This window comes from Aedes aegypti, chromosome 2 (genome assembly GCF_002204515.2).
Source record: "Aedes aegypti strain LVP_AGWG chromosome 2, AaegL5.0 Primary Assembly, whole genome shotgun sequence".
Taxonomy (NCBI): Eukaryota; Metazoa; Arthropoda; class Insecta; order Diptera; family Culicidae; genus Aedes; species Aedes aegypti.
In genome coordinates, this window is record NC_035108.1 from 343,097,466 (window position 1) to 343,115,878 (window position 18,413).

Consider the following 18,413-nt stretch of genomic DNA (forward strand, 5'->3'; position numbering starts at 1 on the left):
TTTGAGTCGAATTTTCAACTTGACCGTTTCGCGCCTTGCTTCTTGTTTTTATTTCTGGCGTAACATGCCAACTGGAACAGAACTTGTTTCACAGTTATTTTCGCATTCAAGCAAGAATATTTTTCGGGAAGCAAAATTCCAACAAGCTTGGCACCCTGTCAAAATATAAACAAGAATGGAACTTCTGACACCAAGATCGTAAATCTTCTCCTCTACTCACTACTCCACCAGCTATTCAATAGAGATCGTGGATTAGCTTCTTTGCATTAAAATACTGAAAAAGTTACCTTCAAAAATGTTTTCTCTTTAAACAAACTCAAAGTTACCCCAAACCAAAATTCGACTTTCGGTTGTACAAAAATATCAAACGTTCTGCAATCTTTTTACTGCAAGCGATAACTGAAATGTCAGCAGAATTCAAAACACAAATCTTTTGGACAGAATGTAGATATAATCTGATTTTCTTCCAAAGAAAAAAAAACTGTCAAAGTTACACCGTTTTACGGTACATCTTTTTGAGATCCTTCTCGATTTGCATTGCAACTCAATAGTCATTGGAGCATTTGAGCTCAACCTTGAATCTAACCATCGAAGTTTTCCTAGAATAAACTCCCATGAAGATCAATATCAATGCTCAAGAGTCAAGACCCAAAGACCCGATGAAAGCCGATGCCCAAAACGGAAAATGAAAGGAAAGCGACCATTAATAATTGAATGGCCGAAAAAAGTAATTAACCGACTCTTTACGATTCAATGGTCGGATCCTATATTTAAAGCAGTACACGAGCTACCGCCGACAAGCTTTGACCGCCTTTGGCGCCTAAGATGTGTGATGGACCTCCACCTGGGGGAGGCGTGTTCCCTAGCGGATGTGATGATCAGCGAATTTGAGGCGTCAAGTGATCAAACGGACGGCGTGTGCCACCGTAATTGAAGCTATGCCGTGCCTTCGGAGGCTCAGTAATGAATGATATTTGTGTAAAGAAAGCGGAAATCGGACTTGAAATCACGCAAATTAGCTTCAAGTGCTCTTTGCTTTTATTTCACTGGGGTCGATCTTTGGTTTAGGTATACAGTGAGCATTGCATACTTATGAAAATTATATGACAGGATTTGCAAAAAGAAATTAAAAAAAGTTTTACACAAAAAACAAACAAAAATTTTGAAAATAAAATTTCCTAAAAGGCCCCCGGTTCTAATCCCTTTTGGAAATAATCAAAATAAAAAAAAACTCATGCCAATTCCGGCATTGAAAATGGAAAACAAATTATTACTAACTAATTGCGAAATAGCTCAAAAATTTGCTACACAGTTTGAAAGCGCGCACAGTTTTAATTTTTTAATTTTCTATAGAAAATCAAGTTACTCAGGATTTTGAAAACATTCTCAATGAACGTTTTAGAAAATTCCTGGGAGGCTAATTTGGAAGAAGAGGAAACTATTATTAAAAAAAATCAAAAATATGAAAGCCCCTGGCGATGATGGAATTTTTTACATCCTCATCAAGAAACTGCCAGAAAGTATCTAAGCATTCTTAGCTGATATATTTTACAACTGTTTTCAGTTAACATACTTTTCTTACAAATGAAAAAATGCCATGGTTGTAACAATTTTAAAACCAGAAAGAAGCTCTCGCAGAAGCTTCTAGCTATCATCCAATCAGTTTGCTTTCCTCTATCAGTAAGCATTTAAAAAGTCATTTTTAGCAGAATGATGGTCCAATGAAAATTAAATTTTTGTCAATGAACAGTTCAGATTTCGACATGGACATTCGAACACTCATCAAGTTTTTTTCTGTTATAACATAAATGTAACATGTTGTTAACAAAATTTTAATAAATGTTCAATTTAGTTCTACCAAATTAGGATGATAATGTTGCCTTACAAAAAAATACCTATACACAAGAAATTAATGTAATGTTTGAAATGATACTAATAAAGAAATTAAAAAGAAACTCCGAAAAGTGATATTTTAGTTTTTTTTTTCTCATAGCAATAACTGCACTCAACTTGAAACACTTCTACGTTGGTTAGCTAACTGACGATTGCCAAATGCAATGATTTACAGCCCAAAACTGTTCATCGCTCATTTTTCATAAACGTCATATTAGATGATAGTTGATTCCCAGTCTCACAGGTAGATAGGTACGCCAATTCATCTTGCGGCAATTCGTCGGTCAGTCCGCTTACTTATGCCCATCGGGTGAATTATTGACTTTTGTGCCGAGTAATTACTCGACCTTAATGACCTCCCCGCTCTAAGGCATGTGGGAGGGAGGGGGTGTATCATCAACGAAGCAGTAGACTTGTATCCGTGCACCTCGGGCAAACAGCTGTTGGGGACGAGATGGCAACTGCACAGACAAACAGATGTAAAACTGACGGAATTTTCATCGACCACTTGGTGAACGATTGTTTAAAATTCTCTTTGTTACAAACATCACAAGTAGGGCGCGCACATCATTTGTGTGTGACTTTTCACAGTAGCGCCTTCTGGTGGTATGTTGCACGAAACAGTATTTCGTGCAAATGCAAAATCACATTGAGGGGATTCAAGCCAAATGTAACAGATATATAAAATGTCTATATTCCCTTATAATTAGAAAATCAAAACTTTGTCTTAAGAATAAGCTTTTAATATTCAAACAAATTTTCAGGCCAGCCATGTTGTATGCTGTACCAATATGGACTAGCTGTTGTAATACCAGGAAGAAAGCTCTGCAAAGAATTCAAAATAAAATTTTGAAAATGATACTGAAGCTTCCTCCCTGATATTGTACCAATGAGTTACATAGAATATCCAATTTGTTCCAAACATTGGAACAAATGTCAAATAAAATAACTAATTATTTTAGGCAAAAATCGTTAATCTTCTATTGCCACGATTAATGCGGTATATATTTAGGATAGGTTAAGTAAATTGAAAACTTGTTTTTTTCTCTTATAAGCAGGTGAAATCAACTCTCCTGAGCTGCTACGACAAATGAAATGTAATATGTTGTTAACAAAATGTTAATAAAATCTTAAATTTGTTTTACCAAATTAGGATGGTAGTGTTGTTTAATAATATAGAATACCTAGATATAAGAAATAAATGTAATGTTTAGAATAATACTAATAAAGAAATAAAAAAAAAGTATTTCGTGCAACGTGCTCATTAGATGATGGTGGTGTGAATTTGACGATAAATTTTAAATAAATTCGTTCCAAGTGTAACGTCTGTTTGTCTCTGCTCCTAAAGCTGAAACGATTGCATTCGACACGCGTCGTCGTCGACGGTTGAGTACTCTTGCTTGTAACACTCGACAATGGCCACACGGTTATTTGTTACCTAATTTCATCGAAGGACAACCTTAAGAAGTACCTACAAGAGGCATCATCTTGGACTTTTTAGAATCGAAATTCCGGAAATTTCGGTGTAGCTTCTGGTGTCTTAGTAATAGGTATGGCTTATTCCAAGTGAAACAACTTGACGAGTGTTGCTTTCTTTCACTACGCCATCGTGGGCAGAAAATTCGCGAAATCGCCACCACGCGGTGCTAATTGGAATGATGTTCATTACTCTGATTAGTAACGTTCGCAGAATGCCTATAGCGAGTAGTTCAACGCAAATGCAGTCATACTTTTGCTTGCAGTTGATCGCCTTCGGGGGGAAGTTAGAAAATGGACAAGGATGTTCAATAGTAGAATATTCGGGAAAGAATGAATTTTCATAGAACCGTCCTTAGCTTTAAGGTGACGTACGTTTAATTCAGAGACGCGTTCGTATGATATGCGAATGCAAAAATGGCAATTGGCAATAAAGAAAGTTCTCAGTTAGTAACTGTAAGTAAGTGAAAAAAAAGATGTAGGTTCAGTATCATTGATAACGATGTCTAGCAGAATGGTTATGAAGTAAGCTAAAAGCAATCAGATTAAAATTAATGATTAAAAATTATGATTATTTGCTGTAAAAAAGTTCAAAAGAGTATGAGTTGGGATATGTCATTATTTATGAATACAGTAAGATTACCTATGAGAACTGCCATTATAATTTCTCAATTGTTATCAAACAAATTCAGGTGAAAATCGGTTTGTAATAAATAAGTTCATATTATTTCTCAACCACAAATGAAAAATCAGCTGCATCCTGTTAAAAACTGCAGAGAAATTGTGGTGGGCGTTATGTAAACGGCAGCGTCTAATAGTAAACCTGACTGTAATACTAATCATTTTCTAGTCAATAACTTATTCATTGCATACTAAAAGTAGGCACGAAACGATACCATAACAATATTTTTTACTTCTGAGTAGTATTGGATTGTAGTATATATAACAAAATATCGATTACTACTAAAATCATAACTTTTTATTACAAAAATAGAACGAAAATGATTTCAGTCATCATTTATCTATAAAATAAAAATACTTTTAAACTAAAATTCTCAATAACTTTTCATGAACTGTACTTCTTTACTTGAAGATGCACCAGCTTTCACAAAAATGTTCTTGGGAAAGACTTTCAAGAATTTCTTTCGATACCTACTTGGTAGCGCACTTGAAAGAATCTATTCCAGTTTTACTTGTTATAGAAAAAAAACGTATCGAGTATTTACTTGTATTCATTTGGATCGAGCCATCTCTATCTACAAGGCGTCTGGTGCATTCTTTGAGGCGTTTAATCATTGGCTAAAGAATAATCAATCAATAATCAATGATTTATCATTCGAAATTATTAGACGCCTTCAAATATGCACTGAACGCCTTGAAGTATGCAAGTAATGCTTCATATACCAGAACATGATAATGATGTTCATGGTGAAAGATAAATTCTAAAACGAAAAGATACCAGAATTAGTCGTCAGATATCGGAATGCATCATCAAGTACAGTGCGCACTTATATGTTATATTTTTGGTAAATATTAAAGAAAACGCAAAATGGTAAAATTTTTCATAATACCCTTATGTTGGTCCTGTAAAATCACGTTCACATGTTTATAAACTAAGACCAGATTAATACTGACATGTTTAAGCTTTACTATTTCACTAATAAATACATTAATAACTGGATAACTTTCATATGCATACATAAACTTAGAACAACAAGTAAAACTTCTATCTTTCAACATATACTTTTTTTCTTTTTTATTTACAGTAAACTAGCCGTATTCGATGGCAAGAAAGCGATACGAGGAGGCATACCATTTGTATTTCGTAAGTATCGGTGATCGATAGACTCATATACAACTTTTATTAGCGAAAAATTCACACGCCTATGGTTTTGAAAATCGTTGGAGATCTCCGCAGTTTATATGAACCGTTTTGGTATAAGTTTTGCTACCATATCTTGAACCATTGGGAATAACACTGCGGAACACTTTTCCATCTCAAGCTCCAAAATATCACTACTTACAAAAATTAGGGTTGTTAAATCCATTGCCGTTTCATAGTACGTCCAGTTTTTGAGATATTGCATGTAAGTTTACCAGCTTGTATGGAAATTTATTTGATTATTTGCCACAAAATTCCATCGGCAAGTGTTAAACAATACCTATTGACAAAGCTCATAATACTTTCGATGCTCAAAAGTTATGTTTTGATGATATATAAAAGTATCGTATTTTACCATATCTTCTTCTTCTTTCTGGCGTTACGTTCCAACTGGGACAAAGCCTGCTTCTCAGCTTAGTGTTCTTATGAGAACTTCCGCAGTTATTAACAGTTATTCTATGCCAATTGACCATTTTTGCATTTGTATATCGTGTGACAGGTACGAAGATACTCTATGCCCTGGGAAGTCTAGAAAATTTCCAACCCGAAAAGATCCTCGACCGGTGGGATTCGAACCCACGACCCTCAGCTTGGTCTTGCTGAATAGCTGCGCGTTTACCGCTACGGCTATCTGGGTATTTTACCATATAGGGGAAAAAAACTTTGTTTGAAGACTGAAAGCATGTTGAAAAAGTATATTTAATCTAAATTCAATCGAGCGGTTCAAACCAAATAACACCTGAAATGGAAGTTGAAGCCCTGTTGTACATGCTTGGTGGATTAGATCCCTGAAAAGATAACTAAATCGTAGCATCTATAAAACCAGTGCGTTATGAAATTTTGGCGATTTTGTAGAATGCACTAGAAATAATTTAAAATTTTATCAACAGTCATTGGATGAATCTACCAAAAATTTGTTATAGAACTCCAAAGGTTAAAGCCAAGGATCTGCCAAGTTATCTTGAAATAGAGTCATCCTGAAATTTGAGAAGAATTTGATAAATAGAAGCTTCTCGGATTACATACGAATATCACCTAGGATCCCCTGGATGTTTTTTTTTTTTTCGTTTCTTCAATTGTAAATGGAAATCCTTTACGAAACGCATCCTCAGACCCATGGGCATAGCCAGAAGAGGGCAGGGTAGGGCCGTTGCCCCCTTTCCTCCTGGTCGAAGGAAAAAAAGTCACTGGTTTGCTACAAAAGCGAATATTTTGTTTGAATTTTTGAAAGATGCTATTCAGCATTCATGCTTATGTAAAATTGCGTCATTCATTCTTCGTGTTCAATTAAAAATTAGGTTTCTGCCAAAGATTTTACCAGAAATCAGTCGAAGGCTTTAGCAACAGTACGCAATATATCTTGCGAAGAATCTGTCAACAATCGTTATGAAACATAAGAGGTTTTTGCCAAGCATCTACTATGATATTTTCAAATAAATTCTTTGAATAATTCTCCATTAAATCCGAAAAGCATTATGGCACACACTCGTCTGAATTTTTTTCTGAAATTTCTTTTTATTTTCTACTATTTATTTTTTCACATTCTGCAAGATTTTTTTTCAATAACCATTCCATTGATTTATCCATGAAAAATATTTCTGGGAGCAGCTTGGGTTTCTCCATCGAATTCACAGCAATACCTCAAGATGTTTTTCTACTTCTCAGTTTTCCAGAAGTTAATTATAAATTTCATCCAAGAATTTCACAAACAATTCCTCTTAAAACACCTCCAATAATTCATCTTTCAAATCATGACAAAACTTTTGTCCAAAATATAAAAAAATGCATCATGAATTTATTCAGTTTAAAAAAAATCTTTATGGCTAAGTAGCCCATCCTTTTTTTCGACAGCTATCTTGACATTGCAGCTTGCAATTTAAAAGTAACAAAAACCAGTTCACTAGTTAACATTAATCTGGAAAATTATCACTATATATTAGACCTATTCATTTTTCTCCCAGTCAACCAGTAATCTGATTTTTCATGTCGAAATGAACTTCTGATCGAAATTTCAGTCAATTTAGTGTAAATTTAGGTATGCTTCAAATCAATTATGTATTTTTGGGCCATTTTAAAGCTTTAAAAATCATAACCTCTGAACGAAACACCGAAACTTATCGAAAATATCTCTTCATACTGGGGGATTTTTCAAAAATGCAGTCTTAGGAGCATTTAAAACGACAACATTTGTTCTATGCCCGTCGTTTCTATGGTCCCTGCCATCTTTCTCAAGGGTTAGAAAAATCAAAACAGGGATGTTTAGATGGCATAGACCATTGAATCGTCGGACATAGAACAAATTTTGTCGTTTTAATTGCTCCTTAGACTGCATTGCCGAAAAAAATCCCCCAGTGCAAAACATACCAGTCGAAAGCATCAAAAGGATATCTCTACATAGTAGTTTATCCAATCCTACGAACTTTTGTTGAACACGGTTTTATGATTGGAGCAAGTTTTAACATAGTTTGGTTGAGGTTTGTGTCTCGAGGTTCTTGAAAATCTCTATATTCGGAGAGTTTTTTTTTCTGAAATGGAAATTTCGGTTATTTAATTGCTAGACATGATGACTATGTATATCTAAAAGTCAATCCCATTCAAAGTTACCATATATTTTACGAAAATAAATTGTAAAAAAGGTAATAATGAAGCACATTTATAAATCCACTGTGGGTGAGCCAAGAGCACCACCGTGAGCTTCAAAGAATATGAAAAATGAACACGTTAGCATTGCCTTTTCTTAGTCAATGATGATGATTGTTTTCAAATCGTTCTAAATGGTCAGTGAATTGCGATCAAAATAATCATCATTCGGAAAGGAAAAGCAATGCTAACTTGTTCAATTCATTCAGTCGTCAGTACATGTGTCATGCACGATTTAACCATCATCAGATTACTATGCGGTGTTCGATCTTTGGGCATTTATTGCGGCGCTCATTTTAAATCCACATCCAGCGGCGGCGGTAACGCGCAGAAGATATGCGCGTAATTCAAACGCAACGTCAAAATTCAAGTAGACTTGGATTTTTTCGTTCTTCATGGACGCAAATGTTTCAAATTTGCTAAATCTGAAACATTTGGTGATTTTCATTATCACTGTGACGGTATATCGAAATTTCCAGATAATCGCATTACGTGAATTTATCTTGCAGAGCACAATATTGTAATTTATTACCAAGAGCCAATGTGACGTCACTATTTGCGCTGCATAAGAACAGCGGGAGAATGAAAGAGAGAACTAGTGGTACGTATCAATGATCTGCGCCACCTTAGTAAAATCTATCACATTGATCTAGAGCAACATGTGAGCTGTTGATGGTCAATAAATTCATAAATTTATTATGTTTGATTCCCGTTGACTGGGGCGTGAAAACATAATGTCAATGTTTGTTTTCTATACCATATATACCATGACCCCACAGTTATGGATCAAATAGTGTGGAGTCCAAGCTATAAAATTCAATAAAACGACATGGAAAATGTAAAATTGTAATTTAAAAGCACGAATTGAATCGTTTTAAATTGGAACTTCGGTTTGTAAACTGTTGTGAGTGTAATATTTACATAGGATTGCATAAAAACTAAAAATTGTATCGGTTTCTGAAAACCATATTATGGATCAATTTTCATATTATGGATCAAATTTTGACATATTACGGATCAGTGCGCAAAAACAAGAGATTTTCAACTCAATGCATCTTTATTGCTTGGTTTGGCGAAAGTTAACAATGTGTTATATATTACTGCAAAAAATAGCAGTGCTAGAGCTGGAAACAAGGGTATAATGCCTTTTTTTTTTGTGATACTGCATTGTAGTAACTGAGACATGAACTGTTTTCGCTCCACATCAAGTGTTCCACCCATTTTTGTCAGCTTAAAAATGATTTTGATGTTTTATTAGTTTTGTTCCTAGTGCTATTGTCTGAAAATGTCGAATCCAATGCTTAAAATGGCAGAAATCTACATTCTTTGGAAGTGATCCATAACCGTAGTAAACAATCATTTCCTGGTCCATATTATGGATCACTAGTTAGAAGTGCTAATATTCGGTAACAATCAAGAAAAATGTTTTCCAAAGATGAATTCATACTAAATCGAAGCGAATGAGCATGTTTTATACTATAACATTTGAATTTTACCACCTGTGGGAACTTATGAATGCTGACGGCACTTCTTACAGAAAACGACCATATAATGATAGCTGTGTGGTACCAACTAAACATTTGTCAAAACACCGTTATTTAGCGGTTGAATGTTGTGCTTAACATTACAAATGGTAAAAGACAAATAGTATAACATAGGAAAAATATGTTTTACGTCAACGTTTATGTTTTGAGCGAGTTATATGATGTTGAACGCCAAAGTGATCCGTCACTGTGGGTGATCCGTAACTGTGTGGGCATGGTATTGAGAAAACTGTGTTTTCTGGGTATTGTGGAGAAGAAAGCTGGATCAAAATATATTTAAACTCAACTCAATCCCAATAGCGTGTTCAACAAATTTTAACAGAACAACAAACTGTGGTAAAAGCAAGTGGTTTTGATTTTCCACATGCAAGTTATGATTTTTCAAACCCTGAAATAAGCCCAAAAACACATTTTTAACTTGAAGCACACCGTAATCTTTATTGAATGAGCTAAAATTTTGACCAGACGTTGTTCTTAGCATGAGAATTCAGAACACTACTTGACCGGAAGATTTCCAGACATTTTTTTTTCAAATATGAACAGGTCTACTATATATTCTTACGTGTGGAATGCATGCTGATACTTTTTCAGCTGCATCAGTCAACTGATTTTTATTAATTCTAGATTGCTACACAATTTATCATTAACGACGCTTACAAATGTCGGTCTACTTCGCTTTAAGCATTTTCAGAGAATTTTCGAAATGCAACGTGTGACTTATCAAAAAGTTTGTGCAGTTAAACCACTGAGAGCTTCCCATACCTATTTTACTCCAAACCAGGAAACCACTAAGAACACTCCCAAGCAGCGATTCCCTAAAAAAATTACACTGTTTCGACAAGTTTGTCACAAATAATTTTAAGTAGTATCCTAGTAATTTCACCAGGAGTACTGAGTGAACATCTTAAAATATAAGCGGAAATTCATTTTTTTATTTTATTAAATTAAAATTATTTTAAAATTAGTGGTCCCGCCAAATTTTGTTTTGCCACCAAGTAGGCTGTTGTAGAACGTCATGTTATCTCCCATACAAAATACCATACTAGTCTTCTCCCGTTTTCCCGATTATTCCGGAGACTTTCCCAAACGTTCTCCTCGCACGATCACGTCGCATCCCTTGTCGAGTGCAACAGTGAAAAATTTACTTCAATCCGTGCATCCGTTTTCAAGCCATTTGGTGACATACAAACACCACTCCATTTTTATTTATATAGAAGATTTGCCTTGTCTATTTCAAGTTTTACTTCATGGATTAATCGAGGAATTACTCCAAGTATCACATAAAAAAAAATCCTGCATGAATTTCTCCATTCATTTCTCTGGATTTCGAACACAGATTTTCAAAGAATTTCATCTAGAAATTCTTCAAGGATTTGAAAAAAAATTTTTTCGATCTTTCCAAGAATTTTACCAGAAGTACTTAAACTGTTATGTTTTGATTTCTCCAGGTATTATAACTGAGTTTATCTGAAGTGATTATTTGTGAGACTACACCAGAGTATTGTTCCCATGAATTCCACTTAATACTGAAACAGGAATTCTTCCGAGGTTACATTGCAAAGTTCAGATTTATTTTTCTGCCCTTCATTTAATGCCTCCTTCGGATCTAACTATAATATGTTTATGAATATCTTTAAGAATTCAACCAAAAATGTATCTGCAGAATCCAAAAGAAATTGCTCAAGATAATACTTCTTGGATTCCATAAATTTCTGGAAGGGATATTGTTAGAAATAAAACTGGATAAACCGTTGGAGGACAATTTTTGAAGAATATCTTTGTCGTTATCAAAATAATGACCATGTATTTAGTGCTTTTGAAGTTGTATGTTTTTGTGAATACAGGAGAAAAACTTAAAACAAAGCCTAAATAAATTTCTACACGAATTTCAACACATTTTCTGGGGAAATTTCTGACGAAATACTTTAAATAAATATTTTAGGGATGCCTGCAAAATTTCGGAGCTATTTAAAAAAAATGTTGGTGGAATCTTTATTGGAAATGCTTGAATGAATTGTAGGTACTTATTATATCCTGTGTTAATAACTGACTATGCTAAAATTTCTAGTCATTTGGATCTCTACTAATCAAATTTACAAACTTTTTCAAAAATTGTAATTTTTAAAATCGTGAAGTTTCAGGGAAAACCAAAAAACTTCTTCTGAAATTTCCACGAGAAATTCCAGAAGGATTTTTTGGAGGAATCTCTGGAGGAATCCCAGGTAATCATCAATTACAAAATGAGGAACTATGAGGAAATCCGAAAATTGGAATAAAAGTTAAAAAAAAACATTTGCTGATTAGAGGAATCTCTAAAAACAAAGTTTTGAAGTAATATTTTGAAGTATACCCACAGTAATTCCTGGAAGAAGTTTAAGGGTAATTCCTGAAAATATCCCCTTTATTATCCAGCTTTTTACGCTAACTATAAAACAACAAGGGGTGATTTAGATTTAACATATCTTGCCCACAGATTTTATAGGTAGGTCTCAGTCAATCATTGCCGTTTGAAATGTGAAGAATTTTCACTCCAATGTTATGATGTGTTTTTCGTAATTCAATTTTTCACTTATCATATTTATTCGGTTAAAATTATGTTCATCTCATTTTAGGTGCCTATCTCAGATAATCTCCTTCCTATTGACTGCAGTACAAAATAAAATGGCAATGAAAGAATCATACACCTGTGGATCTTATGAAAAATGGTCATGTTGAGTGAATTGATAATTTTTATTGGATCAATGAAGAGCTTCGTCATTTTTGGTTCTTAAATATAAGTTGAAACTCGCTCAGACAAAATTCATTCTTAATCGAGGATTAATAAAAGTTGTTGTAAAAGATCATATTGGCTAAACACATTCTCACTGAATACTAAGAGAGATAGAATCCGTGGAATCTTGAGCATGAATCTACCGTAATACTGTGTGGAATCTTCGAAAGGAGTCTTGTAATGTATTGGTCAAGAATTTTTCGCGAAAATGGGCAACAAAATTGATAGTAACATTGGACACATTTTTTTCGAGATCTCACATAATATTGCGTTGGACTGTAGCATAATTCTCGCTCTACATTATGTGGTTTGTTGCAAATATATCAAAAAGTAGAATTGCATGCATTTTATCCATCAATGTTAACCCAATAATTCTATTTCTAACAAGTATTGAATTGAATTGTTGGGCGGCATGTTCAACTGGTCTGAGCGACATCTTCAACTGAAACCAATTACTTAATTTGTTTTCATATCAATTGAAATAAGTTTGTAGCTTATAATATTATCATCAGATTAGCACTTATCATCGCTTCATTTCAACCTAAAATAAAAAGAAAACATATTAGAAGAAAGGGGAAAATATTGTAATTTTGTTTTTCAGAAAACAAGTGTGGAAAAAATTCTGACGTTACATCGTCAACATTAGACATTCATTTTCACAAAGCTTGCTAAGACTGAGCTATAAAAAAATAGTGTATGCAAGACATTTCAAAAGGGGGTGATTCAAATATTATAGCAGGCTAGCGTAAAAAGCTGGATAATAAGAAAACGCAGAAGAATTCGTAAATCCCTTGAGGAATTACTGGAAGAAATCCCGACAGAATCTTGGATTCTGCAGAAAAAAAATCCTGGAAAGAGATTCAAGGGGAATATCTGGAGGAATTTGTGGTACGAACCCTTAAAGAATCTCTGGAAGAAATCTTAGAGTATTATCTGGATGGATTTCCAGAAAAATATTCCTGGAGGAATTCTTGTAACACATCAAGAGGAGTTTCTGAAGGAATAAAAAAAAATCGTGAATTAATTGCATGCGATAAGCTTGATAAAACCCTGGAAAAATGGCTGGAGGACTTTCTGGTAGATTCTTTGAATATATTCCAAAAACACCAACTGGAGATATCCTTCGAGAAACTCCTGAAAAAATACCTAGAGAAAGTCTCGAATAAATCTCAGAGGGATATTTGGTGGGATTTTTGAGTAGATTCTCTAAAGAATTTGTTCCTTGACCAAATTTCAGAAGGAATTCATGCAGAAATCTCTGGAGGAACGCCTGAAAGAACGGCAGGAGGAATATTTACAGGCATCTCTGGAGGAATTTCAAAAAAAATAAGCCCTGCTTTCATTAGTTAAACTTTTTTGGAACTTAAAGTTGAGCCTGAACAAAAGTTTTAGCTTAATTGGCCGCCCGTGGTTACACTTACACAAAGAACCAAGAAGATGACTGCTTGGGACTAACAGACACACTCAGTGTAGAGGTGCTCTTCTATTTTTAGGCAACAATAGCGCCTGCTACGTCAGAATGCTGACCAATGAGGGGAAAGGGGAGGAATCGATGTTGCATTCAGCACTTGCTCACAGTGGACCAGATATACCCCTGCATCTACACCAGTTCATGCAGGAAGGTAAAGGGTGTAAGTTAATTTTATGGCAGAGAGGCTTGCTTTTTTATTTAGCAGACTGTTTATGTATCAAGCGTTAGGAAAGAATTTTTAGTGTAATTGATTTAGAGTGGAAGCAAGTGAAATATACAACTATGAAGTACGAGGAAAGGGACGTGTCTGGGGTTGATCTTCTGCTCATGAAGCAGAAGCGGTTGGCATTGGAACACCAACCACGTCTATTATAATTGAGCCAGAACAAAATCCCACAAATTGAATTATCTCATCCGTTTTTCTTGCAGCTCAATTCGGCCCCTGGAACTTCGGACCACAACATGGCTTCGGACGAGTGGTACGATGGACGTTAGAACGGGCACCGGAACGTCTACCCAGTGGGGACGTAGAAGCAGTCTTCAGCCTGATGGACAACGAAATCACACGATCCATGTGGAACTACCCGTAAGTCACTGAAGTCTGCGGACCATTTGGGAGCAAGTTATACTTAACAATACCGATGCTTTCAGCTTTCGCATAACGTACCGATTGATCCTCCGGGAGAAGGAACTTCACTTCCACATTGGGGTGTACAACCCCAGCAAGGACCTGACGTTCTCTTTCAACCTGCTGCTGCACACATACCTGAAGGTCCCGGACGTCAGACGGTGTCAAATTACCGGCCTGCACGGGTGTACTTTTATCGATAAGGTAAGTCACGGACGACAGTTAATCTAGTACCGCATCACTTTTCACATTGAAACATTTTCCCTGGGCAGACTAGAGATGGTGCTATCTATCAGGAAGGACGTGATGTAGTGACAATCAACGAATGGACGGATCGAATCTACCAACACACACCCCAGGAACACATTATCACCAATGTCGTGTCCGGTAGGAAAATGCGGTTGCAGAAGTACAACTTCCCCGATACCGGTAAGTGTAGTAGTAGAATATGATCTGTGAATTGAGATGTAATTAGAGCTTATTCCTCTTTTAAGTTGTGTGGAATCCTTGGATGGACAAAGCCCGAGAGTGTCAAGATTTTGGTGATGATGAATACCCGAACATGATCTGCGTAGAGGCTGGTCACGTGTCCACTCCGGTCATCCTCCTTCCCGGTACCGCGTTCGAAGCAAGCCAAATACTTCAGGTGGGTGTCCTGGCTAACCTTATTTTGATCTAGTACTGCATCACTAACAAATATCCTCATTCGTATCGTTTTAGGTCATGTGAGTAGAAACCCAGGGAGGTGCTGTGACCCGCAGTAAAGGTTCCTCCCGAGCAAAATCCAAGAAGAAGCAACAACAGCAACAGCAAAGCCAGCAACAAAATCAAACTCAAGCCAATCAAACCAATCCTCCGGCTCCAAGCAGTCATCAACAGAGTCAACAACAGCAACAGCAGCAGCAACAACAACAGCAGCAACAGCAACAACAACAACAGCAACAGCAGCAACAACAACAGCAGCAGCAGCAACAGCAAGCTAGCATTCAGCAACAGCAACAACTGGCCTCGAATGCTGCCGCTCTGTGGCAAGTACCGGCGGCTGCTGCGGCCGCTGCAGCATGTTGGAACAACTACGCCAACTTCCAAACAGCTGGTGTTCTGGCATTCAAAATGCCACCGTCCTGTGGAGGCCTCTGTGGTCCTCAGAACAACTGTGAGCTGTGTTCGCTAAACAACAACTGAGTAAAGCTGGAAACCGAGGAAGGTCTGCTGGAAGATCTGTCCGATGAACTCATAGAAGACGATTGTGAATAGGATCTTTACGATTGTTGATCCGCGTTGTACTAGATTGGGTAAAAAGATCAACTGAAATAGAATTAAAACACACGTACGTGTTCTAGTACGACAATTCACGATCGCATCGCTGTTAAGGATTTTGCTCAAGAAAGCGCAAATAAAGGGTATTTAATTTAAATCGAATCAAATCAAAATCGCAAAGCCGATAGGAAAGAATAAGAAAATGGAAGCGAGTGAGAGTGTCCGATAAAATTTTAGCCAATAAATCAATTAATTTAACTTAGACTGTAATAATCATCTTTGTAGTACCACTGTGAAATACTGCAAAGCGGTTGTGTAGTACTAGTTTGTATTTTATTTTTAGTCTTGCACGCAGCGAACTGGACTATCGAATTTCATACATTTTGCCTTATGAAAGGTGGAACGATTATTGCAATACGAACGCTTTATGTATCGTTTTAGCATCACTCCACATCAAGGCGTCGATTGGCGCGTGGTGTACGTTCGGGCCTGTCGATCGCAAGGTTCTTGGTTCGATTCCAGGTTGCCGCGTAAATGTTTTTTGTTTTCAAATTCTGGTTTCATAAGGCAAATTTATGAATTTCAACCCGATATCTTGTGGCGAATTTTCATAAGGGGTTCCTATGTTTATCGATAGTCCATTTGCCTGAGTGTGGGAAATGAAGCTACCATCAGTTATATAGATAATTTTCTTCTGTTTGACCAATTGTTTAAGTGCATTTCCAATCGCAGATTGACTGTACGTGTAAATAGAAGAGATACGACTTTAGTTTGCGAGAAACCGTGCGACAGGGAGCGTGACTGTATTTAGAATTAAGTTTTTACTGAAAGTTTTACCACTGTTAACATGGCTATTTGTTAAAATAATTGTCCTTCGTTTTTTTTCTTCTGTATTCATTTGGCTTAGTCGCAAAGCGACGCGCGTTAAATCAAATCGAATTGCTATAAAAAAAAACTGTGTAGACTTTTGAAAATGCACCGTGTTTTTGGTACTAAATTCTGATGCGAAAAATAATAAAAATGAACGGAACTAATTTAAATTTTTACTAAAATAATAATCACTTAACAGAGTGAATCTAATAGGTAGCGTTAGCGATAAGGGAAAAGGAGTCTAGTAATTAAATCGGCATTCTACTAGCAATTTCTACTAGAAGGAGAAAGAAAAATCTTGCAAAAATTAAGAAACCCCAATTCGGCCATTCTATAGGTTTAAGATAAAAAAAAACATGATTCAAAATTACTAAAACTATTGCGGCAGTGTTTAGAAGCGAGCAACGGTGAATTCGTTATTTGTCTGTTTTGGTTGTGTAACATACAGATTTCGTAACTGCCATATCGTTGCGTTCCCCAGACGTTAATTTCCGAAGGTGGTTGGTCAATGCATGGATCGTTAGTTTTAGTTCCTTTTTTGGGAAAGGTTGACCATGTAATGTGCTACTGCTACCATTTTCAGTTGCATTTGAATGCATAGTTCAAACGAATTGTATACGACGACATTCTTGTAGTGTAAATACCCATGCATAACTAGAGAAGTAACTGAAACTATTAACAGACAGGCACATTTAAAACATTATTTTTCTGGCAACTTATTTTATACAAATAAACTTTAAAACAATATTTGGCGGATATTTGTGAAAGAAATCCTTCGATAGCCTGCCCTGACCCCCCGTAGGCAAGCCCTCACAAAACCGAGCTTTTGGTAAAAAAGTAAGCTCAGACGAAATGATATAGCAAAAAGATAACTTCCTCTTCAAGTTCCAAACCGATTTTTTTACTTTTATAATCAAATATCTCTTACTTGTCTTGCTGGCTGGCTGCTTGTGCGTTCAGCACATCATTCATGTGTTTAACCAAGTGCTTCTTCCACTTTTTGATCACTTCACGTTTGTCTGTGAAGATGATCTCACTCTCATCGGATCGATACAGCTTAAACAGTCGTTACTTGGGCTAATAGTATACCAAAAACGAAATAAAGGAACTCCGTGTTCTTTGCAGTTACCCAAAATTTTACGTATCATGAGGTAATAGTGTGACATGTGAAAAATGTACTGCAATTTGTCAAATTTGGGTACCGAGTGCAGTACTAAGAGACCGTATGTAGTACTAGAAGTGGTATCCATGCTGATCCCGACTACTGTGTCCTAATTCTAATTCCATACTACTTTCGAACTGACTGATAGTGATCCATTTTTTATTTTCACTTCTTTTTAGAACAAAACAAAAATTTCATTTATAATAAAATTACAGTCAACATTCCATTAATCGATATTGAAGGGACCATCGAGTTAGGGAGGTGTAAAGTTATAGAACACAAAGCCAGTGAGGGACCATCGACCATTGGGTCATGAAACCCGAATTTAACTATGGGATGGTACACAAATTATGTCACGCTAAATTTCAACTTTTTCGACCCCCCCCCCCCCTTTGTCACACTGTTTGTATGATTCCTCTGAAAATTTTGTAAGGCTTGTCACGCTTGGCTCGACCCCCTCCCCCCCTTCCTTGGAGCGTGACGTAATTTGTGCATGACCCCTATGGTTTACTAACTAACTGTTAAAAATGATTATTTTTGGCGTTATGCAATTTGTGAATGAACCCTAACGCGAAGTCAAAATGCGAAGGTGACACTGTTCTTGAACGGTGATTACAATCGTAGTGCATCACAATAAAGATAACTCTGAAAGATCAATATCGCAATAATTGTTTAATTGTTATTTAAATTTTGACAAAAACTTTTAGATTGTACTATGTTCATTAAATTGAAAATAAAAGCTGGTTTACAGTTGACAACAAAAGTACCTTATCTCGATGCGCTGAGAATTTCTTCCCAAAAATTGTCATGAAATAGT

General features: G+C 35.9%; 1 protein-coding gene across 1 annotated transcript in view; it reads left to right on the forward strand.

Annotated features, from left to right (window-relative positions):
* LOC5579488 (glucose-6-phosphate 1-epimerase) overlaps positions 1 to 15,122 on the forward strand; it is a 176,046-nt gene extending 160,924 nt beyond the window's left edge. Inside the window, exons 3-8 of the mRNA XM_021846144.1 lie at positions 5,136 to 5,194; positions 14,106 to 14,262; positions 14,328 to 14,508; positions 14,577 to 14,733; positions 14,799 to 14,950; positions 15,025 to 15,122. Of these exons, the coding sequence (XP_021701836.1) occupies positions 5,136 to 5,194; positions 14,106 to 14,262; positions 14,328 to 14,508; positions 14,577 to 14,733; positions 14,799 to 14,950; positions 15,025 to 15,033 (715 nt within the window). The 3' untranslated portion in view covers positions 15,034 to 15,122. The remainder of the gene's footprint in view (positions 1 to 5,135; positions 5,195 to 14,105; positions 14,263 to 14,327; positions 14,509 to 14,576; positions 14,734 to 14,798; positions 14,951 to 15,024) is intronic.
* Positions 15,123 to 18,413: the final 3,291 nt, after the last annotated feature.